General features: G+C 40.2%; 3 protein-coding genes across 5 annotated transcripts; 2 read left to right on the forward strand and 1 right to left on the reverse strand.

Moving 5' to 3' along the window:
- Window positions 1–634: 634 nt before the first annotated feature.
- On the forward strand, window positions 635–6,796 carry LOC101163666 (paired box protein Pax-5-like). The gene is made up of 5 exons (XM_023959465.1): window positions 635–673; window positions 1,596–1,810; window positions 4,578–4,775; window positions 4,843–4,883; window positions 6,506–6,796. The coding sequence occupies exons 1-5, from the start codon at window positions 635–637 to the stop codon at window positions 6,613–6,615; spliced, it is 603 nt and encodes a 200-aa protein (XP_023815233.1). The 3' UTR covers window positions 6,616–6,796.
- A 1,633-nt stretch (window positions 6,797–8,429) lies between these two features.
- LOC101163907 (signal-transducing adaptor protein 1) lies at window positions 8,430–13,202 on the forward strand. 2 transcript variants are annotated; one of them, XM_020706531.2, is made up of 10 exons: window positions 8,430–8,950; window positions 10,134–10,205; window positions 10,334–10,450; window positions 10,576–10,632; window positions 11,038–11,219; window positions 11,292–11,423; window positions 11,746–11,815; window positions 12,504–12,606; window positions 12,680–12,850; window positions 12,955–13,202. In XM_020706531.2, the coding sequence occupies exons 1-10, from the start codon at window positions 8,849–8,851 to the stop codon at window positions 12,963–12,965; spliced, it is 1,017 nt and encodes a 338-aa protein (XP_020562190.2). In that variant the 5' UTR covers window positions 8,430–8,848; the 3' UTR covers window positions 12,966–13,202. The 2 variants fall into 2 exon arrangements, with proteins under 2 accessions (XP_020562190.2, XP_011478382.2); XM_011480080.3 differs by having other exon boundaries at window positions 8,440–8,950; window positions 12,950–13,202.
- ankrd13d (ankyrin repeat domain 13D) lies at window positions 11,689–27,566 on the reverse strand. 2 transcript variants are annotated; one of them, XM_020706527.2, is made up of 17 exons: window positions 27,174–27,566; window positions 26,748–26,797; window positions 26,490–26,625; window positions 26,289–26,413; window positions 26,064–26,109; window positions 24,712–24,855; window positions 23,400–23,589; window positions 23,197–23,263; window positions 22,554–22,635; window positions 22,305–22,366; window positions 22,082–22,212; window positions 21,826–21,983; window positions 21,585–21,698; window positions 20,866–21,038; window positions 20,700–20,779; window positions 18,970–19,203; window positions 11,689–14,528 (listed from the first exon to the last, which is right to left on the reverse strand). In XM_020706527.2, exons 1-17 carry the CDS (start codon window positions 27,229–27,231, stop codon window positions 14,465–14,467), a joined length of 1,914 nt encoding a protein of 637 aa, XP_020562186.1. In that variant the 5' UTR covers window positions 27,232–27,566; the 3' UTR covers window positions 11,689–14,464. The 2 variants fall into 2 exon arrangements, with proteins under 2 accessions (XP_020562186.1, XP_004073278.1); XM_004073230.4 differs by having other exon boundaries at window positions 26,748–27,566.
- Window positions 27,567–27,632: the final 66 nt, after the last annotated feature.

A 27,632-nucleotide genomic window follows, 5' to 3' on the forward strand; every position in this document is an offset into this window, starting at 1 on the left:
TTTTCAGTTGTAATGATTTACTCATAGTTTTGTGCATCTACAACTGTTTAAAACATGAGAAGAAATCAGATTTATTTATTTCTTTTTAACTTGTTCTGTCCAACAACTGAGCAAACAGATGACAGCTGAAAGCTGTTGTTTTACTATTACAATAAGAGGTTTTATAACTTCGGAAAACCAGAGTGTAAACTTGTATAAACCCCTTTTTTGTTTTTTATTATTTTTTATTTATGTGTTACTTTTAGTGTCTGTGGGGAAGGAGAGGGGGAAAGTGTGAAGGGGGGTGGTGGTAGAAGAGAATAGAAGTGAGAGAGGGGGGGAGGGGGGGGGTGTGGGATACAAGCGCTGATTTGAATAGGTTAGTAGGTTATTATTTTTAGCTGTGTAACAATTATAACATCTGCTGAAAAGACTAATATTACATCCAAAGGCGATATTCTGACACTATGATGAGCGGAAGACATCTGTCCATCAAAACACTGTGGGTTAGGAGGAGGGATGAAGCAAACAGGGAGCATTGTGGCAGTGTGCACGTGGAGATACATGCATGCTGCCGAAGTGAACCGTGTGTTCATAAGTGGAACAAGATCCTCCCCAGCCAGACCAGGGGAGGGGAGGGAGAGACCCCCAGTCCATGAGCACCCCCGGCGACGGGACCCACGCAGCCAGGGAGGTGAGGGAGAGGTGGGGGTGGGGGGCACCCAGGGGGGGGGGGGGGGGGCACCCACCCGGGCCGCCCACCCACCGAGCCAGGGACAGCACTGGGAGGCACGGGCGAACCCAGCGTCTGGGCCCCCAGGCCACAGGATAGGCGCGCTCCGCCGTACCAGGCGGCAGCCATGGGCGCCACCGAGACGCAGGCCAAGAAATTAGATTTTTTAAGCGCTTATGTAAATATGTGTTTAAAGCGAAAAGGTTAAAATGTAGGCCATTTTTATTTATTGAAACCTGCTAATGAAATGATCTATTATTTTAACAATTTTATTTTAACTTTTTTAATTGGCAAGATTATACCCAATTTAATTGAAATGTCAGTATTTTTCCCATTTCCCATCAATGATTTATTTTACATTTTAACTGTAACATGCGTCTGCCTATTTGTGTAAATTAATCTCCGTGTGAAAATGTATAGATTTATTTTTAGAATGATTTTAGGTCATTGTTCAGCTTAATTCCCTGAAATATGGGAAAAGTGTTAAATAAATCAAGTTTAATTTGGTTTGTTGGTCGGGGTGGGGGGGTGGGGGTCGCTGACCACCACTCAGGTGCTGAAAGCGGCAGCGACGCGGTCACCTCTGCTGTGGTGTAGCTGCTCAGAACTTCAAAATAAGGCTTGATGTACTTTGTTGGGGGACAGGCTTTATCTGACTTGAAGGTACCAGACTTTGATGCAAACCCGAACGCATCTGCAGCTTAATGAAGATACGGTTATTGAACTTTTGTAGATTTTAACTAAAACATCTCTCTCTATTAATAAATAATCTATTCACTGAAGTTTACGCTCGACATGAAATTCTAGGCTAGGATGGAATCCTTTGGACAGAACTGGATTTTTACGCACGGTCAGTTTCGTGGTGTTCCTGAATGTTTAACAGCATCATGGCGCGTGGATCTACTTACGTCGTCTGTCGCGCTTCTTGCCAGGGCACGGTGGGGTGAACCAGCTTGGGGGGGTCTTCATCAACGGGAGACCGCTGCCGCAGGTGGTACGAAAGCGCATCGTGGAGCTGGCGCAGCAGGGCGTGCGCCCCTGCGAGATCTCCCGTCGCCTGCGCGTTACTCACGGCTGCATCAGTAAAATTCTTAGCAGGTAAGGAATCCAGAGACGTTCTCATTTTATTTAGATGTGTTTATGTTTCAACATATCCATAAAACGTCAAACACCAAAAATGTCCAAAGTTCTACCTTTCCCAGCACGTGTTTGTGCATCCACTTAAATAACGTGTTTTTAAACGCTAAACAAAATGACATTTTGTTAGGCTATAAATTGTTTTATATATCACTTTTTATGCCAGCCAGCAAAAACTGAATACTCTCCGCTGATACTTCATGTAAGAAGCCCAAGTTGCAGATAGCTTCCGCTTCAGATTGAGCATTGTGCTTTTAAATTGGCAAAATTTACTAAACTATGCGCACATTACAAAACTGATTTATTTTCAATTTTCAGAAAGCTTTTGCTTGAACTGACAGGCTTAAAACTACACTCCTGTTTGCTTTAACACCAAAAAAATCTTACATTTAAATAGAATAGTTCACACCTCCTATAGAATCTTTGAAACGTTGATAGCTTTAAATAAAGCAAAGACGTGAATTTCCTTTGGTAACAGACAGCAATAAGTACAAAATCTCAAGATTTCCATCCTCTTGTTTAGATTTTATCAGCATCTCAGTGGAGCACAATGATACTGAAAATTAGTTTTTTTAAAAGCCTGTGAGAAAGTTCAATAAAATAACACCACTGAGCAGCAATAGCAAAGATTCAGCGTTCTCGCCTCACAGTGAGAAGGCCCTGCTTCAAATCTCGGCTGGGACCTTTCTGTGTGGAGTTTGGATGTTCTCCCTGTGCATTCGTGGGTTTTCTCTGGGCACTCCGGCTTTCTCCCACAGTCCAAAACCATGCTTTATAGGTTAATTGGACCCAGGGTGTACCCTGCCTTTACTCAAAACTAGCCGAGACAGGCGCCAGCATACCCATGACCCTGAAAGGGATATAGCGGGTTAAGATAATGGATGGATAAACATTCTAAAAAAGATTGTAATTTAAATTAACATGAATTAGGTTTGGTATTCATTGGTCATGCAGTTACATCCCACTGCTTTCTTCTCAGCATCTCTACTTTTCCTCTCCTCCAGTGGATCATGCTGATTGATCTCAGTGAAAACATGATCCTCAGTGCACTCTGTTTGGTCCAGTGGGAGCTCTGTAGCAGATGATGCCATTTTTTAAGCCATGAAGCAAAGATCCCTGCACTGGATTTTTATCTATTTATTTATTCGAGCACAACAATAACTGTATTTTCTAGACTTTTTTTTTTCTATAAGAAGTTAGCTTATTACAGAATTATTAGGGTACAAGGATGTTGATTTGAGCCTGGATTTCACTATTTAGGGCACAACAGTCAACAAATTCAATTGACTGAACATTTACCAGGTCTGTTTAAAAAATATTTAAAGAAATCCAAAGAATCAAAATACACTTTTATAGGCTCAAATCAACTGAACCAAAATATTTTAAAATAGAGAATTTGTAGTTGGATTTGTAAATCCTCTTTTTCTCAAAAACAATTAAATATTTAGCTACAATCAACTTTAAAAATCCAAGTCCACATTAACTGCCTCATGTTTTTTTGTGATGCTAAATATAGAATAAACTTAAGGACCAGGGTATCACATTTTTATTTACTCATCAGGTTATCACCAGTAGATGGAGCAATTTCATTTTCATGTCATTCATTTATAGAGCACCTTCCACCACCATTCAAGAAGGCCCAAAGTGCTGTAAACAATATTGCACCAATAAGCAATATAATGCTAAAATGATAATAATTCAGCCTGGACAAAACAAAAGCATGCATAACAATTTCACGGTTTGGCTTTGATAGGAAAGACTTGATCCTAGCCAAACGTCACAGCTGAAAAAAGCATGACCTGGTTATTTATGTGGAGGTCCAGCTTCAGGGCAGCATCAAGTCTCATTCCCAGATTTGTGACTACTGACTGCTCAAGTGGGGAAAGAGAGAGGAGGTCAAGACCACGATCCTTAGAACCATCAGGGGGAAAACACAATTATTTTAGTCTTTCTTTCATTAAAACCAAGAAAGTAAACAGACATCCATATTCTAATGTCAGCAAGGCATTCAGCTAGTGTTCATTTGTATTGTAATGGTTTAATTTCTAATCACGTCACCCTTTAGCTTCCAAAGTTGCCTTGGACCCCTGCAAAATTCCAGGTGTCTTTCATTGTGATCCTTCTCTTCAGCTACTTGAAAACAGAATTATTATCATTTGGAGAGCCTCTGCATGTGGGGAGGGTGCATTGATGCAGCAGCAGGGATACTTCTCAGTGGAGATGAAGTTTAACCCTAGAGCACTGTTGCTGGGTGATTTTCACCCGAGCAAAACCATTTACACAAATTTCAATATGTCGTGTGTCAAGGAGTCTGTGCCTTCACCAGGGAAGTCTCAAATGTCCCAGGAATGGGTGGCCCAAAGACCAAGTTTCAAGTATCATTTCATTATTTTTTAGGAATTTGTGTTCTCAAATTCCTAATTTTTCCGTAATTTTTGAGCATGTTTTTAGGAACTCCTATGTTTTTCTTTTTTATTTTGTTACAAATACCACGGTTGAAAATAAAAGAAAACCACTGTAATTTATCATGTTTTGATTTATTTTTGTTGGGTATATTATATCGGGTAAAAATCACCCAGCAAAAGTGATAGTGCACCTTTTTATAGCGAAAGTATTCTGAGGTTAAGAAAAGCTTTTGGTGGAACACTGAGGCAGTCATGTCTAATGCCGTTTATCAGCTCTCTCAAAAAGTTAACCGTCATGACAGATATTATTTGGTTTCTTCCAGGTACCACAAGACAGGAAGCCTCAAACCTGGACTCATGGGGGGTTCCAAGCCCAAAGTGGCGACCCCAATAGTGGTCCAAAGGATCCTGCAACTTAAACATAAGAACCCCTCCATGTTTGCCTGGGAGATCCACGACAGGCTAGTACTGGAGCGAGTATGTGACCAAAACTGTGTGCCCAGCATCAGCTCCATCAACAGGTAGGACAAAATTCTGTTTCCAGAATGTGGAACTCAGATCTAAAATAGGTTTGGTCTGTCTATACAGGATTATCAGAAGTAAAGTCAAGTCTGAGTCCTGGGAAGCTCGTGAGTGTTTTTCTCTCTTGCATGCATTGCTCTTAAAGTTTCAAAGCCACTTTTCCCTCATCATTTGTCATCATGGTAATCAGCCTTCACTTTGAAATCAAATGTTAAATCTACAAATATAAATTGTTACATAAACAGTGGAATGTGTCTGTATTTGTTCGGAAAAATCTGATACCAAGTCCTCTAAAATGAAGTAAACTGAACATTTCTATTCACACTTTCCAGCCGTTGAAAAGTACGGTATTTAAATCATCATCCACACTTATTAAGGGTGCATCTAAAAACATATCGAAGACAGTTTGGATTAAAAATAAAAAGTTTTAAGAAAACTTTCTAGAAAAAGGGCTTTTGATGAAAGATATTTAAAACATTTAAATCCTGTCATGTGGCAGCATGATGACCCTAAGAAATTGTAATTATTTTCATTGATCTATTTAGTTTGGTTATTTTATCTTCCAGCTTTTAGTACACAACAGCTTAATTAATCAACTCAAACTGTCTTGTTCCAAAACCAGCAGTCAGCCTAATCCTGATTCTTCCACTGCCGTGCTTCACACAGTCATGCTATTATTGTCTGGAAAGCTAACTTCTCTGTTTAAAGAGCAATAAGTATACAATTCTATAGCTTTATAAAATAAACTGCACATTTTCTCCAGATACATCAATCTTTTTACCTCCATTGTTCTCTTTGTATAACTCAGACAAAGCTTACTCATATACAAATGTTCACATTTTAGAAATAACAAACCAAAACAGCAAAGAAATGTCAATTTTATAGAATTTCTTATTGTGAAATCTCCATGCGAGGTAAGCGAAAAAGTGTATCCTTAATTGTTGCTGAACTTTCAGCAAACATTGACTTAATTTGATTCACCACCAATGCTTCAAGGATCTCACAAATGTTTCTTTTTTTAAACAAAACAAATCCAAACTGAGATTTTTTTTAGGTCTGATGATGTTGACACAAGAAAATCCAAGAAAAACACAAAAAACACAAAATAACAGCAACCACACATACACATATATAAGCATGGATTTGATCTAAAATATAAAACATTTTATCCTGAATTGAACTGTTTTTCTTAAAAATAAACAATGGCATTAATAGTCACTTAATTCACTTTATAGACATATGTATTACATTTATATGTTGGTTTTCAGCCATTTGTTAGGTTTATCAAATCAGAATTAAACTTCCTCACACAGCTGTGTCTCGGGTTGACTGGATGAAATCCCTTAAAATTCCCAGTTGTGGCTGGGGGTTCTCCAGACCACACAGCAGACTGATGCTTAAAGCCTTTGCTCCGTGTTAATGTAAGTCATATGGAGACGGGTTCCACAGCAGGAGGCCCGCCTCAGCTCCCCAGGCTTCCCTCCGATCCACCATCAGGCTCTGTTCTCCTCCATGCAGCCTTTCATTACAGCCCCACTTAGACCCCGAGCTCTCCATCACAGCAGCATTACAACAGGAGATGAAGTCGAAAACCTTGTATGGTTACAGTTAGGAAAGCACCCATGTGTGCGGGCTTTTTTTTAAATCATTCTGCTTATTAAATTGGGTGAGGAAAAGCAACATTTATAGAGGGAAGGAAGGAGGATGAACCTGCCCTTTTGTCTTACAGGAGGGGACATTTCCAGCTTTGAAAACCAAGAACAGCAGCGTTCCTGTTTGGACACTTTGGGACAGCCTGACCCCCACTTGACCTTTCACACCAACCTGACAAATAATTAATCCTGTTAGGCTACTTTGCATGAATGTCAAACAGCTGGATTTTTATGTGAGGTGAAGGAATGAAAATCAGAGACTAAACAAAACAAAATTTAAATACCTAATTTAATCCATTTGCATTATTTGTAACCAGAGTCAATGTATCGTCTCAGAAAAGCTAATAACAATTCATTAGTTCAACATGTGTCTGTTTGCATCTTTGGATTTTTTCCTTAAGGCAGTGGTTGAAAAGAAGCACCATTAAGGGGCCCCGTGATGAAGAACAATGTCTGGTTCCTCTTCTTTCTGTGCGCCTCTCTGGGATCTCATCTGGGATGAAGGATTTCATGGGAGGATGGTAGCCGCTGAGAGGGACCAGCACTGACACAAAGCATGTCCTCAGCGGTGTCTGCATCCATGCAAGCAAATGAACCATCGCCCCCACAATCCCATAACCCCACCCCCCATGTTAGGGTCTCTGAAGCTTGCCAGTATGTGTCTAGTTTAAGAGTAAGGAAGAAAAAAATTAAGAGAATTGTTTTTTCTTAATAAGTAAGCACTTGAAAAAAGTAATTAATGCAGATCACCAGCAATTAAATCAGGGGTCTCCGACATAAGGCTCCAGAGCCACGTGTGGCTCTTTTCTCTCCATAGTGGCTGAAGATAAATAGAATAATACAAAATTTTCAAAGCAAGGGTTACTAAATCAGCATCCAATTCAGATTTAGTTTATAAATTAATGCTGAGGTGCACCTCGAAGTAAAATAAAGGTTTTTGCATTCCTGCTAACATCTAGAGCCCGTGTTTGCTCTATACGCCGCCTCCGGAATACACAGATTTTCATTAGGAAACCTTTCGTAAAAAGTCTGATTACTCCGTTTATTTTATCAGTTGAAAACACACATCATCTAATGCTGCACAACATGGTTAGTAGCTATCCAGAGGGGAGTTGCTTTTCTCCTTGATCATAAACCAGCAAATTCCTGTTTATGTTCGGGTTAACAGCAGTATTAAGTAGGAAAAAGGATGGCGGCTCACCAGAGAACAAGAGAACCTGCCATTAGTGTCTTGTGTTGTCTAGGAGAACATGAGCTGCACTGGGATGATCCTGTTTGGCACAAGGCATCTAATTTTAACAGGACGTCATGCAACCTTCTGCCAAATTGTAAAAATCAAAATCTCAGGAAAATACTAGTTTCTCTTTATACAGTACAGACCAAAAGTTTTTTACACACCTTCTTATTCAAATGAATGGGAAGGTGTGTCCAAACTTGGGTCTGTACTGTATATATGACTTTTTCATGTCAAAAATGTCCCTGCTGGACACAATTTCACATTTGTTTTTAAAAGTCACAATTCAATGCCAGCAAATCAGCATTAAATTTTCCTGAAGGGTAAAAGTTAGGCTCCTTCTAGATTTTTTTACTTTTACTTTTTTTTTACTGTTTAAGGCTGAAGACCCCTGGTTTAAGTGGAATATCAGGCAGTAGCATTGAAGAAAAAGCTCCACATAAAGTGGAAAAAGTCAGATTATTTGAATTTGGCTTGAATCAAAGTGATGTGATGTGAGTGGTGGAGGGAGGGTTTAGTCCGCTAAACACAATAAGGAAACAAAGATAATACTTAGGATTTTATTTCAATGCTCTAAAGGTCAATAATTTGACAACTTTGAAAAAAGATAAAGGAAAGTAATGATTAATCTGATTGGAGCTGGAGTTACTGTATGTGTCACATTTTATGGGGATAGTTAACACCGTTGGGAGGAAAATCCTTTCAACACTTTAGGTCCTAATATCGTTCTTTTTTTTGTCTGAAAACAGAGGAGCCATTTGAAAAAGTGTGTCCCGTGTCCTCTTAAATACCCGAAACAGGAAAGTGTGTTTGTGTGTGCACGATTTTGTTGCTTGAGTAGGTGGTGCAAAAACAGTCAGTGTCTTGAGTTCTGCTGTAGTTCAAAGTACAAAAGGAGATCTTGATTTGGGAGTATTCATGCCACCACTTCCTTGTTCGTAAATCAGAGCAGCATTTCCTCCTTCCCAGTCCTTACAGTGCAAGAAAGTATAGGAAAGGAGGCAATTTCATCAACAGAGGCTTACAAGTCACGGGTCAACTCAGATAAGAACTAAAACGGTTGAGACAACCCTTTCCCAGGAATCAGTCGAACTCTTCGTGACGACTGTTCTGCTCAGAAAAACAGGAGTAAACGGAGCAACAGTAAAAAACAGAGGAAGCCTGTGGATTACACAGTAACTGGACAATGTCGCTCAGCAGCAGGGTTGTCCACAAAAGGAGGGAGACCATCACTGCTCTGCCTCTCTACTTTCAAGGGCGCATGCAGAAGAAACGCTCCAAAGATAAGGTAGGAGTAAAGACAAATGTGCTAATGTCAGTCTAGATAACAGATTATAGTTGTGAAATCCACCTATTGTTATGGCACATAAATTAAAGTACCTCAATTGTTGGCTTTGAGGCTCAAAAATAATCTTGACTATGTTGGATCCAGAGAGTCAGTAACTGTAAACTCAGATAAATCACAACCCTTGTCATTCTGTCTTTACCTATTGCCACAAAAAAAAAAAAACACCAAAGATACACACATCTACATCAATATCTTTCACATCAATAATTGTTCTCATTTTTGTTCTCAAACACTTTTTCAGTCTGATTAGTTTAGTTTAGTTTATAGAACAACTGCAAGAAAACTTAGTGTTCGGTTGTTCCGCTTTCCCTGTTTGCAGACATTATTGGCCTGTTAGTTGCTGAAACATTAACCTGAATCACAAGAGTTAGCTATCTGAGATAAAGTGACGTGTTTTTTTAACATGACAGTATGCATTATATATCAGAATTTTTATATACAGCTCAGAAAACAAAAAAATCACAAATGTTTTTGCTTGCAAGTAGATTCAGAGTTAAGGAATTTAGGATTTTAGGATATAGGATTTATATATATATATATATATATATATATATATATATATATATATATATATATATATATAGACAAAACATCAATGGAAGCTTAAAACTTGAAATAAAATATTTTCTTGTTTGTGGAAAAAAATGGATTCTGAATAGTTTGAAAATTTCCTTCTATAGTTAAAGTCATTTCAGCTGCACCTACAGTAGGTGTGTGGAATTTGTTCTGCGCATTTGCGCCATCCTCTGGGGGAGCGGTGAGCTGCAGACACAGCCGCTCTCAGGAGCCATTTGGTGGTTTAACCCTCCAATAATGCAGAGTGTCAAACAAGAAAACATTGAGTCTCCTTTTTAGTCTTTGGATTGACTCAGCCTCGACTGGAGTTCACATCCTTCCAGTCTCAGGGCGGACACTCTACCATAAGGCCAGAGCTGGCTGACAAAACGAAGATGCAATACATTTTTTCATGACAGAGACTTTACATCATTTGTAGTTAATTTAGTATTTATCTATGTTTGAGATCTGAGGACCCCTTGGTTCTTCTATCATGTGACATTTTTTAATCACCCTCACTGTTTAAAGGTCATCCACAGCAAGTTGAAATTGTTTTTGCAACTTTCAGGATTTCAAGCCCTACTATGTGGAGCTCAGAGGAGATTCTCTGTTTCTGTACACAGATGACACACAGGAATCAGTAAGAAAACACCCAGATTATTTAGCATTTCTGATCAGTAAACGGTAAAAAAAAAGATTTAATTAAGTGTAAAACTATAAAAAGCCTGATTAATAGCAAAAACATTTTCATGCTTGCGATTATCACAGTACACTGAAAAGATGGACCTGTCACAGCTGAAAACCATGCAGTTGGAGTCTTCCTACAAAAAGAAGGAGGAGACTGTCTTTATCCTCTCTCTGCCCAAAGAGGAGGTGCAGCTAAAGGTTTGTTGCAGTTACTGTGAAATATTTCATTGAACTTTAGGGTCAATTTTAAATAGCTTTTTTATTTATTTATTTTTTTTCCCCCATCACTTCTGTGTTTTTTTTTTCCATGCATACATCTGCAGATGGAGAATGCCGACACTGGGGAGGAGTGGAGGGGCTACATCTTGACCATGGCCAAAGTAACACATGCTCATATATATATATATCTACACATAAAGTTACATTTACTGCCAACAGTCCAAGTTCAAACTGGTTTAACTGCACATGTTTTGCATTTTTTGGTAATAAATGATTGACTATGAAATCAGAAGAAAAAAATGTGTTGGTTAAAGGTTAGATGATAGTTTGGCTCACAGTACTTCAAGAAAAGATACACTTAAAAACATACAAACTAGGGGAACTTCTACCTTGTAAAGGGGAATAGAAAGTGCTATTGAAAGCCAATAATTATTACAATAATCATGAAGGTTTCTAGAAACCCTTTGGTAGTTTTTTTTTCTGATAAAAAGGTGCTCCAGTCTCCCACAATACTGCTGTAATGTCTAGACAGTTTGCAGATGATCTGTGTTTGTGTGTTCCGGCAGAAAGAGCTTCCCAACAAGCTGGAACTGATGCCGGGTCAGAGAGTAAAACTGGAGGATGCTCTGAAACAAGAGAAAAAAAGAGTTTCACACCATTCTCGTCCAGCCCTCCCACCCCGACCATCTTTCCTGCAGTCTGAGTCCATGACCGATTCTCCTAAAAGCACAAAACCGGGAATGCCAGAGTAAGTTCAAGGACTTCCCGTCTGAACGGAAAACCAATAGAGAGGTAAACATCGGTTCCTTTAAACCTGCAGATGCTTCTATGATGTGACTCGAAAGGAGGCTGAGCAGATGCTGGAGGAGAACCCACAAAACGGAGGCATCATCCTCCGCCCATCAACCCTGCCCAACAACTATGCCCTGACCCTCAGACAGCGGACGGCCAGGTCAGAAATCCTACCCCCCCCCCCCCCACAGCTTTTCTGAGTGTGGAACTTAGAACTGAACTAAATGGGACAAAAATAAGACAAGGAGCCCTTTCATTGTCTTTGAGTGTTGTAACATATTTTTAAAAGCTTATAGAACTTGTGATCAGATAAAAAGAGTCAACAAGAAAGTCCTCAACCATCCAAACTGTTTTAAAAACACATGAAGCATGAGAAAAACTAAAAAAAAGTCTATTCAAACCACTCCCAAAAATAGAACAGACTGTTCAAAGCACTTCTTTTTTATTTTTATTTTGTGTTATGTCATAACATTCTGTTTCAGTGGGTATGTCAAAAAGAACTACAGGGTGACCTCCACAAACTCCGGGTTCGTCATTGAGCTGGACACACCAGTGAGTACAAAAAAAGGACAGTTTTCAACGCAACCATCGCATTTCAAAAATGAAGCAACATCTTCCTGGCCTGCAAGAAAACACAGTCAGCTGATCAACACTGCAGTTGTGTGGTCATTGTAGGGAGAGTGACACATGGAGTACAAAACAATAGACAAAAGTAGTACTTGCCAGGTACTTATAGTTGCAGTAAAAGTACCAATGCTGCTAAGGAGCACAGACTTTGAAGTAAAAAGGCCAACAAAACACAATAAGAGAACAAACTGTTACAACTGGAACAAAATAAAACTCTGAAAATGGTTTGGCTGCTTTCTAAAATGTCATCTGGGTTTGGGTTAAAGAATATGGCTGTCAGAGACTTCATTAAAGCTAAAACTTGAAAGACAAAAGATTTAATACAGAAAAGAAGTGAATTTTAGCTTGATTTTTGCAGTGCAATTATAGGGAAAACAAAGCAAACTTTTGGTTTCTATGGTTACGTGCATACTCAGAACTTTGAACCGTTTGTATTTGATGTAAGTTTATCAGTAAATATAAAACAAAGAGTAAAAGAAGAAAACTGGAAGGCGTTTATCAGTTTATCAGTATGTTTGGGCAAACAGATGAAATTAAAGATTCATGACGTGTTCTGTGTACAACATGAAGGAATATATGCAATAAAAATGAACATGTGGCTTTTGTTCTATAGGTATCTGTATCCTCGTTGAATGAAGTAATCGAATACTTCATGGAAAAGACCGATTACCGTGTTCATCCATACACTGCCTCCCAGGCCTACGACACCCGCATCGGTAAAGCAGAAGGCGGCTTTTACAGACGGTGGATCGTTTGTAAGCCTTCCTGACAAATGTTTCCTTCCTGCAGAGGTGATGCCGACCCCCCCACACCCATCTAAAGCCATACCCAAAGCACAGGTGGCCCCGATGCTGCGGTCGCAGAGCAACGGGGAGCTGGATCCTCATTCAGAAGAGTCCCCGTCTGGTGAATACATTTATCCAGACGATCACAGGCCTCCCAAACCAAGGCTCGATCTGGGTGACTGACTCCTTTTTATTTTCATTTCAAATACCACTCGTATCAAAACAAGATTAAATAATTAACCCGATTAATGACGCGTGATTTTGTTTCTACTAGTTCAGGAGGACGATGAATTTAAGGAGGCAATAAGGAAGCGAAGAGAAAACCTGTACAGCTCATGTGACGATGGAAACATTGGGATCAAAAGTCAACATGCAGAAAAACGCCTCAGTGGGACGGCAGGGTGGTCTTCTAGCAGCTCAAAAGCCTGAACCGTGACCTTCACAGCCCTGGAAGGTGTGGAGAGCAACCATAAAAAGTAATCATTCACGTCTGAACAGGAAGAAAGGGGAAGACGGAAATGTAAAAATGAAAAAATTAAATGTACATGAGCTTTACCCACTTACTGGCATGCTAGTGAACTAGGAAAAAGTCAGTTTTATTAGTTCAGTGATACAGAATGACACACTAAATGTTTCACAGAAAAGATACATGTTTAACAAACGTGAGTTTCAGTCAGAATCAGTGAATTGAATCAAATGTGAACCAGATGGAACAGAACTGAAGAGAGTTTAGACACAAATTACTTTATATGTTATGAGATAAAAAAAAGATGTATGTATATTTCTATTATTTAAGAAAAGAAATCCAGTCTAAAATAGTTTGTAAAAATTTAGTGGAAATAGTGAAGTACTGTTTGTGAAGAGCGTCACACTTCACATTTTACCAAATTTATTTCATTAGACGTTTACTCTCTGCGAATGATCATGCTTTCTCATCATTTTTGTGTTTAAATTAAAGCTTGTTGTGTAGCATTTCTTTGGCGCAGATCTGCAATACATTTTGGAAAATCTAAACCCAGACACATTTAGGAAAGATGCAAACGAAGCAAACTGCAAAGAAAGTACAGCAGTTTTTAGCCAACAATTGTGTCATCTTAATGTTTTTGCTTTGGTGATGCACTTGATGAAATGTGTTTTGCTGTCATTTATTAACAATAATCCAAAACAGTTTTCTGCAATTCAGAATTTGTAGTTTTTTTTTTAAATTTATTTTAGGTTTTGTGAAAGTTACACACACACACATACAACAAAACCCCTCCAAATCTGCATTTTTCCAAAAACGATAGATCCTGTTCAGACACACTGATCAGGTCTTACTTTTCTGATTTGCAGATAAAAAGTCATTTATTTCTGCTCACAAAAAAACACAAACAGATTAAATTGTGCTCATTGAAAGGAAATAAGTACAAATGAGGATAATCTTTGTAGTTTCTTTTTCACACTTACTAGTAAAGAATATTTATCCACAGCTTTCGTCACCTTTGTAGTAGATTATGCTGTAGGTTTCAGGTTTAACACCCAAAGACAGATTGAATGTGAAAACTGTTCCATAAAAAAGAAATAAAGATTTCCCTCCATCCTCATCACCCTTTCTCCGTCCATCCATCCTGACACGGTAACCATTTCTCTCACATCTGTTCAGCATTCTCATCCCTCTTATCTGGTAGCAGCCTTCTCGTGGAAAAGACTAAATATTTGTAATAACTTAACACATCAGGATAAAAACAGAAGGAAATAAATTAAGGTGATTGCTCCACAGTGTGGACCTGCCTCAGCTGCTGTGGTTTCTTCACTTTTCAGTAAGAGACAGTTGCAGGATTCTCTCCAGCTCCTCCTCTTCTTCCTTCTGCTTCCTGCAGCAAAACAAGAGAGGAACCTATCAGAACCGTGATGAAAATGACAGTTTTGACAAGGTGTTTCCAAATACTCAGATAATCCCCGTCTGTTCCCGAAAATTCAAGTACAAATGTTTGGGATGCTTGAGATCGCTTCTGTAAAAATACTTCAGAGACTCAGCGGGTTTGGATGGATGGATGGATGGATGGATGGATGGATGGATGGATGGATGTATCGATGGATCGATCTCAGGCAAAGTGATTATCACTATAGAATTTGTAGTACAATGTTTGATATTTAGTACACAATCAAAACAAAACGTCTGTAAAACATATTCAGTGTTGGCGTTTTTGTTTTTTGGCATTTTCAGTAAGGATGAAAAAAATAGTCAGTTTATAAAACATTTCTGTCAGTTTCAGATTCAAGGACTTTTTAAGTTAGAAGAGACAGTTTTTATTTCTGCATCTTCTTTTACTGCGTCCATGCAATCTCTACTGTACCTGGAGTCAGCAAAACTTCGAGGATGGATTTTGTTTTTCTGTTGAAGTTAACCAGGAAGTTGACAGAAAACCGTTTGAGTGTGACTTGGTTTAAAGTGATAAATATCAAATTTATTTTCAAAAGCTTTTGTGCATTTTTATGTTTTGTTGATTTTGATCTCCTGTTCTAAACAAAAGTATAAATTAATTAGACTTCATACCTCCAGTAAAAAGACAAACAAAGCAGCCGTTCAGAGATATTTCTATTAAACAGTAGGAATTGTGGTTTGATCTGAGAATTGATGATCTTGATTCGTGAATCAAATCAAAGGTGTTGCAATATTTCCATTGAAGCTTCATTTATTAAGGGGGGTTTTGCTGTGGAGTTACCGTAATTTCCGGACTGTAAGCCGCTACTTTTTTCCTGCGCTTACAGCCCTGCGGCTTATTCAGTGACGCGGCTAATTTATGGATTTAATTGGCGGCCGCCATGTACGTACTTTCGATCTCAGTGAATGGTTTGAATTCTCTATCTAACACCAAGCACAAGGCTTTTATTTTACTACACACCTGTTAGCAGCCAAACAGCATGGACTTGACTTCAGGTCTTAGACACTTCAGTCATGGTTCAACAAAACGAAACACGCATGCCCAGCCGCATCCCAGAATCCTTTGGTGCCATTAGACCCAACGTGCACGTGATCGCCATTACGGTATGATGCAGCTTTCAAGTTAAAAGCAATCGTTAAAAGCAGCGTAAAAAAATCCACCATCACCAACGGGTTTGGAAAAGCTGGTCAGCTGCGTGACAGAGAAAACAGCGCATGGAGTGAATTTACCTCTGAGTCATAGTGACTCGGCTGGCTGCACGTAAATATGTGGGAATAACATCAGCCTTTATTTTGTCGGGACACGACTGGAAACACAAATCGACGTGATCATTTTAAGGTTTCTAAGGACTGAGCGGAATTTTGCTTCCAGCTCACAGCCTCCGTGTGAGCTGGAGAAATCTTCTCCTGCTGCTCTTATAGAGCTGCGGGGCCGATGGCAGTCTGAAGTCTCCCACACGTAACAACGCATCCGCCCGTCATACACAAAACGATCAGTATTAAGTCCGATTGCTCTGCACAGACACGATTTGCTCCTTCCACCGGTGCAATGGGGACGAAGTGCTCCTTCTTGGAGCCGACCTGGCCAGAGCTGTCGGGGTAGATAGGAAGGGGAGACGAGGAGCGCGCGGGGCGGGAGCGGAGCGCAGAGGCTTCTGACTTCTGACGCACGCGCCGCGCTGAGGCGCGCGCTTTTCAGTCGCCGCTGCCTTATTTTACCGGTGTGTTTTTTTAACCAGCCCTGTTACTCCCATAACGCTGCCGCGACACAAGCGGAAGGAGAGCTTTTCCCGTTCACCCCTCCATGCACTGCTGATACTTGCTCATTCTTAAACACGTACAACAGTATGGCGAGCCGGGCGTTGGCCCCGCCTTTAGCCCCTAAGACTCATGGGAAATGGGGAATCGCAGATGTAAATTTCCTCATCATAACTGAGGGATGTAATGTTGATTATATGGTTACTGTTTGTAATTTTATGTATGATACCTAGATTGTCAATAAGTAAAAAAAAAAAAATGAAATAAAAACACCATAACTGAGGAACTTGTGAACAGAATAGAGGTCCGTGCTGTTTGACAGATGTTGACATACTCAAATACATGAGCCTGAGGCAAAGCTGACTCCACCCACAGTGTGCTAATGAATCACACTTACTCTGGGATTCAGGACGTGATCTGTCAGGATGACAATGTCGCCTAACACATGCGCAGCTTGTACTCCGACGCGGCTTGTGTATGTATAAAAGTAATTAAACACGTGAAAATGGGAGGGTGCAGCTTGTAATTGGGTTCGCTTTGTAGTCCGGAATTTACGGTACTGTTGTCTTAGGAAAGGCCGAGTTTCCTTACAAGGTTGTGAGAGTCCAAGTTGTGCTCTTAGGATATTGAAGGTCTGTGCATCAGAAAGGCTCTAATGGATTCTAACATGTGCAACTTCTTCTCAAGCTAAATTCTAACAGATTCTCATATTGACTTGAAGACTATTACAAAGCCAGAATTTCATTACATTTAGGCCGATGATGTTTTTTGAAGCTTTACTTGTCAGACGTAGTCCAAATACCGGTAAAGATTTGAATATTATATTTGCAAAAATTCAGGAAGCTCACCTGTCTTTTAGAGTTTTTAGATGCAGTTCTTCTTCAAATTTGTTTTTCTTTAAGGTTAAGAGACGTTCTAGTTCTATTAAAGCTGTCAGCCCTTTGGCTGTGATGCTTTCAGAGCAGCATTTAGTAGGCGCATGTCGACAAGTAAAATGAAAATTGCCAGAATAAATAAAAGAGATTGAGTCAAACAAAAATAAAAAAAATATGTTAAACGCAAATCTGAAAAGATTTGCAGCTACATTTGCAGCTCTACTATACATCTTTTTTGTGAATTGTCACTATAATTGTGTCTAACTGTTTCAAGTTAAATTATTATCAATTTATTTCAATGTTGAAATAACTGGAATTTTGTGGGACAAATCGTTCCACCCTCATCCTTTTTTTTTTATTTGCTAGTTTAAGTACCGTATTTTCCGGAGTTATAAGTCGCTGCGGAGTATAAGTCGCACCAGCCCAAAAATGCATTATAAAATAGAAAAAAACCACAGATAAGTCACACTGGACTATAAGTCGCATTTTGTCGGGAAATTTGACAAAACCTGAGACCAAGAACTAATAACTTTCACAAACTCATGTGACACAATCATAGCAGACTGTTTATCTCATAATTTCACAGTAATTCTTTCTCATATTTATTTATTGCTTTCATGAAGCATCATTGGGCAACTAATACTCTGTTTTCATCCTGTATTTGTAGATACAGTTGTCCTTTTTATTGCATTTCTGAATCTATGAAATCATTGGAAAATAGAATATTATGTTTTTAGCCTTCAAGATCTTACTGTAAAAAAAGTTTGCTGATTCTCTGAGTCACTTAACATACTCTTAACACTTAACATACCTCATACATCAAATTGACCCAGGAACATCATCTCTGTTCCTCACAAATGAACATAACAGGAGGGTTAACAATGTATTTATTTCAATTTATTTCTAATATAAGTCGCTGCGGAGTATAAGTCGCACCCCTTGCCAGGCTATGAAAAAAAGGGCGACTTATAGTCCGGAAAATACGGTACATGAATTCCAAATGGTCATTTTCTTTTTTTGCTACTATAATCCACAGGAAGTGAAAATGATCAAATTCTTGGAGCTAGTTTTAATTTGAGAGCAAATTTCTTTCAACAAAAGTTACTCTATAAATATGAACGAATAATGTAAAAATTGAATTTTTTATGTGAAAATGAAAGTCAAAAGGTTGTTTTTCTTTAAAGGAAAATTCTTTGTTTCAACAAAAAAAGGTTTTCACTACCTTTATAAGAATGCATATCCGATTTTTCTGGACAGACAGCATGTGCTGTCTGGTCTTGGCCAAACACTACTCTAGTCCAGCAGATGTGACTGCTTCCTTCTGAACAAAACTCAAAACTAAAACTAAGTTGTTTTTCTTTAATAAACTGCTTTATATTGTCTTCAAAATACTTTTTTTTCTTTTTAGAAAAAGTTTGAAGATTTTTTTAGGTTAACAACTAAACTAAATTGTCTTTATTAAAACAGACTTACATTTTTTCATAAAAAACATTTTCTTTCTTTTGAGGGAATGCAATGTGTTTTCGTAGTTCATCAGAAGTCGCGTTAACTCCACTCAATTCTTAAAAACGACATTTCATTGGGTTTAGTTCTGTGTCAAACTCAAAAGCAAAATGTTTTACAACATTCAAACCTTTTTTATGCTTCTTTGACTTTTCTTGGCTGCACAACTCTGGGTTAAAAAAACATACCGGTATTTAAATGTATTATCTCAGGTGGCGAGAACGAACGCCTCACCTGTCCATCTCTTCCTGCTCCCGGCAGGACAGCTCCATGGCGATGCGCATCTGTTCATCGAAGCTGCTCGCCACACCAAAGTTTTCAGACAGGCGCGGGTCGCTGGTTGGGTTGTAGGAGAGCGGCGGGGACGCGGCGGGCTCCAAAGGGGACACGGAAGACGACTGGTTGGAGTCGGCCATGTCTTCTCCATCTCTGCTGGCCAGAGAGAGCGTCAGGGACTCCTGGATCGCCCTGAAGACAGAAAAATGAAGAAATCATGTCAAGTTTTATTAAACAATAAAAAGTCAATTATCAGGATAGCTTCACTTCAGATTTTCATTAAAGGTTGAATGAAGTTCTGCTCTCAAGAGAGGATAGAAGAAGAAAAAACTAATCACAGAACTCTAATTACACACAGTTAATTAAATACTCCAAGAGTCAAACCTTTTCCAAGCAAAGAAAGATTTCCTATGAACTTGCAGTTTAGTTAATGTTTATAAATTGTAGGGGCAACTAATTTAAACATTTCTGACAGATTGGAGTTGATCAGTTTATTTTATGTATCAAATTCAATACTTTAAACCAGGGGTCGGGAACCTATGGCTCGCGAGCCATATATGGCTCTTTTGATGGTCACATGTGGCTCGCAGACAAATCTTTAATTATACTTTTTTTCCATTAGACCACTCCTTCTCAGGCGCGATGCGATGCCAGAGGCGCGCAGTAGTAGCGGTGCTTAGAGAGAAAAAACTGCGCCAGCACTGTCACTTTACTATTATCTATTATTTCACAGAGTTTGTACCAGCCGGAAACCTGTGAATTGCCGTGCCTAAAACTGCGCGCTCCCGTCTCTGAGAAAGAGCGCGCAGTTGCGGGGACGGGATGTGTGAGGGAGAAAGCAGGGGGTGAGGGTGGAGTTGTGGGCACGGTCAGTAAGGTGAACCGCGCAGGGATTGTAAAAACGTAAAACCCGCTGCCCGTCACTCACTGCAGCGTGTGAGTGTGTGTTTGGCTCCGTATCTGCATGTGAGCCGTCTTTGTCACATCTACAGAACATTCAGACCTACGATCACGTTTAAAGTCTCAACGCCTGCATGAAGCAGAAACTCACCACGTATCAACCAGACTAGACCATCAGCAAAACCACCACGAGAAATACTCATCATTTATTAGCAACAGCATAACAATGTTATTAAAAAGAATCCACAGACTTATTGTACTTTAAAAATGTTGAAATTACATCGAATGCACACATTCATTTGTATATTTAGTTTTAAACATATTGTTGCATACTGAGTTTAACGTGGCTGTTGGGCCGCGTTATAAGTTCTGGAGTTCATTAAACGCATCAAGCAGAGATCTGATTGGCCCTCAGTTCTGTCGCTCAGCCTGTTGTTAGGTAATTTGGACCAATGGGGTTCAGCGATGGGCCAAACAAGGGAAATGGGAGGGCTGGAGCGGGAGCAGGGGAATATAAAATTGGTAGAAGCGCTCTCTCTCGTCTCGTCGGGAGAGATTGAGGAGTTGCTGAATTAATTGTACGGCGCTTGTTGCGGTCTACAGTAACCAGAATAAAGAACCCTGAAAGAGGTTAAGTCTCCGTGCCTCAATGTGGGAAAGGGACACTACATTATTGTATGGCTCTTTCGAAATTACATTTCAAAATATGTGGCGTTTATGGCTCTCTCGGCCAAAAAGGTTCCCGACCCCTGCTTTAAACCAAAGACCTAGCTAAGAGGTCAGCTCACCTCTCCAGCTGAGAGTCTTCCTCATACAATGGAGACTGGAGAACCGGACGGCTATTAGTCAAGGCCTCCCAGATGGTCACCTGAAAAATAGGGTGCAGAGATAAGAGAGGGAAGACTCTCACTTCACTGAGCATTTCAATCGATGTGCGGGTAGAATGGATCTCACCTGGTCGCTCTCTGTGCCGGCGTCCAGCAGACTCTGCTGAATTGCAAACTGCAACAGGTTGTCGTCCTCATCCCTCATTGGCTCACTGCGGCCTGGGCCGAGCGTGGTGTAGTCTGCAGGCGGTTCAAAGACGGAGGGATCGACCTCGCATTGGAAGGGAGGGGGGCACTGACCTGAACACACACCGGTAAAACATAAAAGATTACTACACCAATTCAAAAAGCAAAACAAATTGCATTTTAGAACTCAAAACAATTTTTAAAAAATGAAACCAAACCAAACTGAAATACTTCAGAAAACAAGAGTAATTTCCAGAAATCAAAATGAAATGTTTAAAAACTGAAACTGGAAGAGATTGGTACTATATAACATCAATGGTTGGATGATGACGTTTGAGTTTTTTCAGCGTCAGCGAACTAATGAAAGTGTTATGATTGGTAAGGGGCAAATCCAGTATCGCTTCATGGCAAATAACATTTTGTTGAAATGATGGACAAAAGTCATCATCCAATCAGCAAATTCCCTTAGTACCCACCTTTTCTGATTTTGTAAGAAAAAATAAAAAAATTTGGAAAACAAAGTAAATTTCCAGAAATCAAAATGAAATGTTAAAAAAATGAAACAAACGAAGAAACTCAAACCTTGAGAGAATCCTTAGTTATTTTAAAAGAGCAAAAAGACGATCACTGTAACGAATACATCCATGATTAAAAGGTTACCAGCTTCTTCTGGCGTCTCTGGTTTGTGCAGAGTCACAGAGCTGACGGGCTCATCGCAGCCACATAGGTTACTGAAGGTCACTCTGGCATTCAACACGTGGAACAGGGGAATCTCTGCAGGACAGGGGGACAGCACACCCCAAACTTCAAAAAATGCTGCATTTGTTTTACCACTAACAACAAAAGCAGGACTGATTCAAACCTGCAACCATCTACCTGCAGGTTTGCGGTTCTCACCCACCTATTTTAACTGGGAAGCCTGGCGGCAGACGCAGGGTGATGAAGTCACGCAGCTTGGCAAAGTGGGCGTTTGAAATTGCCATGAGGTCTATGATGGGGGTCACCTGCTCAGCCAAGGACAAAGGATGAGTCTCACTCAACCACAGCGTCGCTTTAAACCTAAGAAAAGGAGACGAAGTAAAGGAAGAAAAAAAAAAGGTCAAATGATCAGAACCATCAAAGGAGAAAGTGAGCTGCTTTTTACAACTTCACTGTACTTTTGCACTTTGCTGGTGAGCTCGGTGGGTCGTCCGATGTCCCGGCCGTTCAGGTTGAACTCCGGGTCAAAGTATTCCTCAGCTGTGATGGCTGTTGGGTTGTGAGGACTGGCACACTGTGACACATTGCTCTGTGAGTGACAGAAACATCCATCTGTTAATGTGACGGCGCATGTGGCTGGAATGTAGTGTGTGTAAGTGTGCAGGTAATAAAAAACTTTACCCCATTATGAGTTGTATGTTGTTCAGCAATCCCCAAGAAAGACTGCAGAGGTGTTTTTGAACCTGAGTATTCAAAAAATATATATTCATATATGTGGACAAATTGGATGTTGTTTTAAGGAAAATGTGTTTTTAAACACACAAAATGATTTGTTAACATGAACTTTAGACACGGAGACAATAGTTACTACCTTGATTTGATTTGATTTCTCCATCACACCCCTTGATAGAGAAGGACATTGTGTTTTACCTTTACATCTGGACTTGTCCTGGTCTGAAAGATGCTCCGTCCTTGATCGAGTCACCAGCTCTACGTTGGTAGCACTGTAAACCTGGACACAGAGAAAAATAAACCCTCATGAACACAGATTTTTTTAGAACACATATATATATAAATAAACCTTTTTGTTCTGTATATCTTGACTTTAAACAATCGTTTGTCTGGTGCAAACAGTTCTCCTTTAATTGTCTAGAGTTTTTGGGATATTTCTAATGTTTTTTTTGTAACTTTAGGGCAAAACATTTTTAGAAGAGGGTGTCAACAGAGAAAACAGCTCTTTGTAAAGTGAACGATAAGTGTTTGTTCAAAAGTAGAGGACTCCACCCAGAGGCCACTCTGGGATTTTTCTATATATAAGGATTCACACAGACAAATGTTTTGTCACTAGTTTCAATAAAATTTGATTAAGGAAATACAAGAACCAAAAGTTTTCCTTGTATTCTGAGTACTTCTTGCTAACTTTTCTTTCTTTCAACGTTTTCAAACATTTTATTCTTATATAAATATTTTGCATCACTTAATAACATGAACTGACATTTCAAATAATTTTTAAAATGCATTAAAATGTTTTATCAACATTACCGCCCAGTTTCTTCAAATAGGGTCAGATTACCTTTGCTTCGTACCCGCTGACGACCTCACTCTTCTCTGAACGCCAACCCCAGATTCCGGATTTATTCCTATGAATTATATGAAAACAAGTTGTAGCCTTAGAAATATTCCAACATTTCTGTGTGTATAAGTACAAAGAAAGTAAATATATAGCGTATAAGCCTGAACTGTTGAGAAGTGTAATATAGTTTGTGTGCGGTTTACCGCTCGAAGGCGATGTTGCGAGTGTTGAGGTGTGTGGAGACGATGGGAGACGTGAGCCTCTGAGCTGTATTCTCTTGCGACGGTTGCATGGCCGCAAGGAGGGAGGGAGCGTCACGCGGAGACAACACGAGCGGCTCGGTGTACACCACCTGCTTCTCATGGTCCACCTCCATCACCACGGCACCGTCATCTGAAACCGCCCGGCGGGGTAAAAATGTGTGAAAACACGCCGAGGCATAAAATACGCTGAAACTTCTGAGCAGGCTTTGAATGTTTCATGCATTTGAAGACTGGCAACTATTTTTAACCCAGTGACGTGCGGTGAGGTTGATGGCTGGTGAGGCACTGACTCCTCTGGAGTCAGATTTACAATGAAAGACCTAAATATTTCACCTTTCATCCAACAGCAGCTAACGGCTTATAAAATACACACAACAAAATATTTGTACAACAGAAAATATTTATTTTATAAATGGATAGAACACTCTTCTTGTGTATAAATTATTCATATGTATTGTAAACAAATTATAGAATACAGATGTGTTCAGCACACATTTGACCCTCAGTAACTATTTCTGGTATTTTTCCAACTTCAAATTCTGGTGCTTTAATCAGTGTTATCAAATATTGTCTGTGAAAATGATCATAAAAATAAAATAAATGAATTTACTCAAATTTTGTTCCCACTTACTCCCATGTTATTTTCAAAAAACAAACATTGAAAAACATGTTTGGCCTTACTTTTTGAGTCCATGTCTTGATCCTTCTCCAAAAAAAGCTCTATGATCTGTTGGAAAAGTCTTCCTTATTTTCCTTTAGTTTAATGAGTTTCTCCCTCTCAATATAGACGTCTCCTCTTTCTGTTCTGTTTCTACGGCACCAGTGTAGCTACAAGCAGCTGTCACCTCATGTCGGGCCCCTGCTGGTGAGGCATGCCTCACCTAAAGCATTTTCTACAGACCTATAGCAGGGCTTCCACCGCACGTCTCTAACATTGAGCCCTGCCTTCAGACATGACGCACAGCGCTTCAGCGCCTCACACGGAGCTGTGTGGAGACGATGGGAGTTTCCGCTCCGTATGCGATCGCGCAACACTCAAATTCTGCGATTTTTACCTCAGAAACTGGAAAAAGTCTTGAGTTGACTGAAAACGTATATTTAACACAGATCAGGGGAAAATAATATTTACTTAATTTACCTTTTTCTATTTTATCACGATTATGACAGGTGAGGCTCTGCCTCACTTGCCTTACCTGACCGCACGTCACTGTTTTAATCTCAGCTCGTGGTAACAGAGGCAAAAATCACAAACCTCCGCCTTTGAAAATATAGCTGCGCCGCCCTTTCAGCCAAGTCATGTGCTCAAAACCAAGAAGAGTGGTGTCCACCCGCAGGCACGAGCCACTCTTCCACACCCGGTAAACGTCACTGGGACACACTTTTGACACCAAAGGCACTGACACAAAAGTTCAAGAAGAAGAAAAACGATCAAAACATGTAAAGTTAGCTTTGATATACCTGTATTTTACTAGAAATAGTAAATATACATATTTTATAGTTACATTGTCAGTAGTTTGTTAGTTTATCTTTTTCATTTTTCACAATACTTTTAGTGATTAATATCCATCCATCAATCAATGTTTATTTAGCTATTTATTTTGTTATTCCCAATTTTTTTTTACATTTTTGTATTTTTATTCCTTTTACATTCAACTCCAGTGTTGTCCTCAGGGGATCCTCCACATCAGTGATCAAGTCTTCTCAGTGAACTGGGTTGTGACCACGGGATCTCCCGGGTCTGGCTTCTTGTTTTGAGTGGGTGGGTGGGTCGGTGGGGGTGGGGGGGGGGGGTGTCCTGTGGTAGCACCCTCTGTGAATGTGAGTTGGGATGGGGGTCGCTGATGTGGACAAACCCCCCAAAAATGTATAATTTCCCCACTTCAGTACCAAGCCAAATTTCTACTTCCCAAATATGTTAACAATGTAAAGCACCTTTGTGTTACATTTGTAGCAAATGTGCTTAAAAAATAAACTTTGATTTGATTAGGAGAGATTTAATACTACATTAAACAATGAACGAGTCAAACTTGAAAGTAGTTTAGTTTTAAACAACGAAATCAAAAGTTTTAAATGCTAAAACTACACATTTTGTTTATGTGTTGGAGAGCTCTTTGGATGGCTCAGAACTGTACGGCTGGATAGCTCCATTGCTCGCCATTTTTGTTACCCCTATTAGGTTGTTGTGGTGAGGGGCTGTAAGCAAGCAGGAGAGCGTGTAAACAGATGGATGATGAGAAGGAGGCGGCTTTACTTTGCACCCACAGTCCCGCCCACAACTCAGAAGCAAATTTCTAATGAACTGCTGTCGCTCTGTAGAAACTATGTCCTAGAAACAACATGTTTTTGTTTTGTTTTTTGGCTAAAAACAGCATAATCATAATTTTAAAAAAACTGGGAACGCTTTTGCAATAGATGAAGATGATTGGAGTGGGACTTTAATCCCTAGTAAATTAGTGCTTTGAACAAACATGGAGTGCACAATAATCTGTCCTGAGTTTTGTCCATTGGATGAAGTCTGGTGCTAGAGGAGCTGTCCAGCTAATGTGGTGCTGAAATTGACCCATGTAAAATAAAAATAAAGGAATATTTTCACAATCATCTTACCCCAGCTGGTGAACTCCCACTTCATCTCCACGTAAAAGTCTCGAGCCTTAGGGAGCAGAAGACAGTTTTGTCAGATGTAACCCAAAGCTTTCCACCACTAAATCCTGGTGGATCAGTCTCTCTTTAATAGTTCAAACTGTAAACACTCCTGTAACACCTGAGCCATTCGGGATTTGACTAGGTTTTTTTTTTGGACTGTTAAGCAGACCAGGTGAACTGGTTTACCTGTCTCAGTTTGCTGAGTAGCTCTGGGATGCCTGCCAGTCTCTCAGTTGCTCTCTTGAAATCTCTGTACTGAAGCACCAGCTGCACCAGCTCGGGGTCCCCCGTGCTCACGGCCTCCTGCAAGACTAAAACACACGTGCACGTTTGATGACAGTCGGCTTCCTCGTCCTCCCAGCAGCTGAGCAGACGCCTAGCACTCACTGGTCCAGCCCTGCGCGTTGCAGTATGTCGGGTCTGCAGCGTGTCTGAGCAGCACACGCGTGGACTCCAGGTGGCCCAGACACACGGCCAGCTCCAGCGGGGTGCGTCCTCGTGGATCGATGCGCTCCACGTCGTGCTGCAAAGAGGAAAACACACAAGCATCATTAGCGCAATGCAGTGCACCCACCGCATTCATTAAAAAAGCACACACACACGCATTAACCGGCAGCACCAGCAAAAAACAGCTTCCACACTTACCCCTGTCTCCTGCAGCTCGCTCTCGAGCTCCAAGTACTGATTGTTCCAGACTAGAAAATGCAAAGGGAACGCCTCTTGAGCCATGGCTGTCGCTGAGTAACGAATTTCTAAGACTACGATTTGTGCAGCCAAAAGATTGCAGAGAAACCACAGCCCTGCCTAGAACTGCTGGTTAGCCACCTAGCTTAACTAGAGCAAAATAACTATAAATAAATTAATTAAAAAGCATATGCCGGAAAGTAAATATTCGAACTAAATTATATGTAGTGAGCAATTAAAATAAAATAAACTTAATGTGTATCTAAATTAGTGGGCTGAGTTAGTTCGGCTAACTCAGCCCACTAATTAAGTGTCCGTTAACTAGCAGCTAGCAAGTTTAACGTTAGCTAACTGGCTAACAACATTGTTCCCTGTTTGTCTCGGCACCTGGTTTCCATGGAATAAACACCATCTGACTTAGCTGAACACTAAAGCACCGCAGCATCCGTTCATTCTGAAGATGAGAATGTTCTCGTCAGGAGGGGAGGGTTGGAAAGTCGGCTGTCAAAGTTAGCTAGCCCCCCCAGTCAAGCTGCAACTATCCAGTTTCCATCGTCATCGCAGGGCTGGAATCTGTCAAAACACAGCCCTTCTTCTTCCACTCGCTCTGTCAGACAAGTTCAGATTAGATGACAATGGCGGCTGCTTGTCGCTCTTTTTCCGCCCATTTTAGCAGACAGCACCGCCAGAGCACATCTGCCAGCCTTGAGCGGATCGCAGCTTGGCCAGGAATGTGGTGTTGTTGCAGCCGCAGCTGCCTTATTTACCAGCCGCTTTGTTTCCAGGTTATGGAGAAAGTGGGCGGGGCCTGGATGCACGGATGCTTTTCCGATGTAAACAGTCAGC

This window comes from Oryzias latipes, chromosome 10 (genome assembly GCF_002234675.1).
Source record: "Oryzias latipes chromosome 10, ASM223467v1".
Lineage (NCBI taxonomy): Eukaryota > Metazoa > Chordata > Actinopteri > Beloniformes > Adrianichthyidae > Oryzias > Oryzias latipes.

Excerpts from the sequence above, each read along its gene's own strand:
- LOC101163666 (XM_023959465.1), top strand. The coding sequence starts at position 635 with ATGAGCACCCCCGGCGACGGGACCCACGCAGCCAGGGAG. Across the intron at positions 674-1,595 it reads GGACCCACGCAGCCAGGGAG|CATCATGGCGCGTGGATCTA; the intron begins GTGAGGGAGAGG and ends AATGTTTAACAG. Across the intron at positions 4,776-4,842 it reads AGCATCAGCTCCATCAACAG|GATTATCAGAAGTAAAGTCA; the intron begins GTAGGACAAAAT and ends CTGTCTATACAG.
- LOC101163907 (XM_011480080.3), top strand. The coding sequence starts at position 8,849 with ATGTCGCTCAGCAGCAGGGTTGTCCACAAAAGGAGGGAGACCATCACT. Across the intron at positions 8,951-10,133 it reads AGAAACGCTCCAAAGATAAG|GATTTCAAGCCCTACTATGT; the intron begins GTAGGAGTAAAG and ends TGCAACTTTCAG. Across the intron at positions 10,633-11,037 it reads ACATCTTGACCATGGCCAAA|AAAGAGCTTCCCAACAAGCT; the intron begins GTAACACATGCT and ends GTGTTCCGGCAG.
- ankrd13d (XM_020706527.2), bottom strand. The coding sequence starts at position 27,231 with ATGCTGCGGTGCTTTAGTGTTCAGCTAAGTCAGATGGTGTTTATTCCA. Across the intron at positions 26,110-26,288 it reads TACTCAGCAAACTGAGACAG|GCTCGAGACTTTTACGTGGA; the intron begins GTAAACCAGTTC and ends CTGCTCCCTAAG. Across the intron at positions 21,039-21,584 it reads AGAGACGCCAGAAGAAGCTG|GTCAGTGCCCCCCTCCCTTC; the intron begins GTAACCTTTTAA and ends GTGTGTGTTCAG.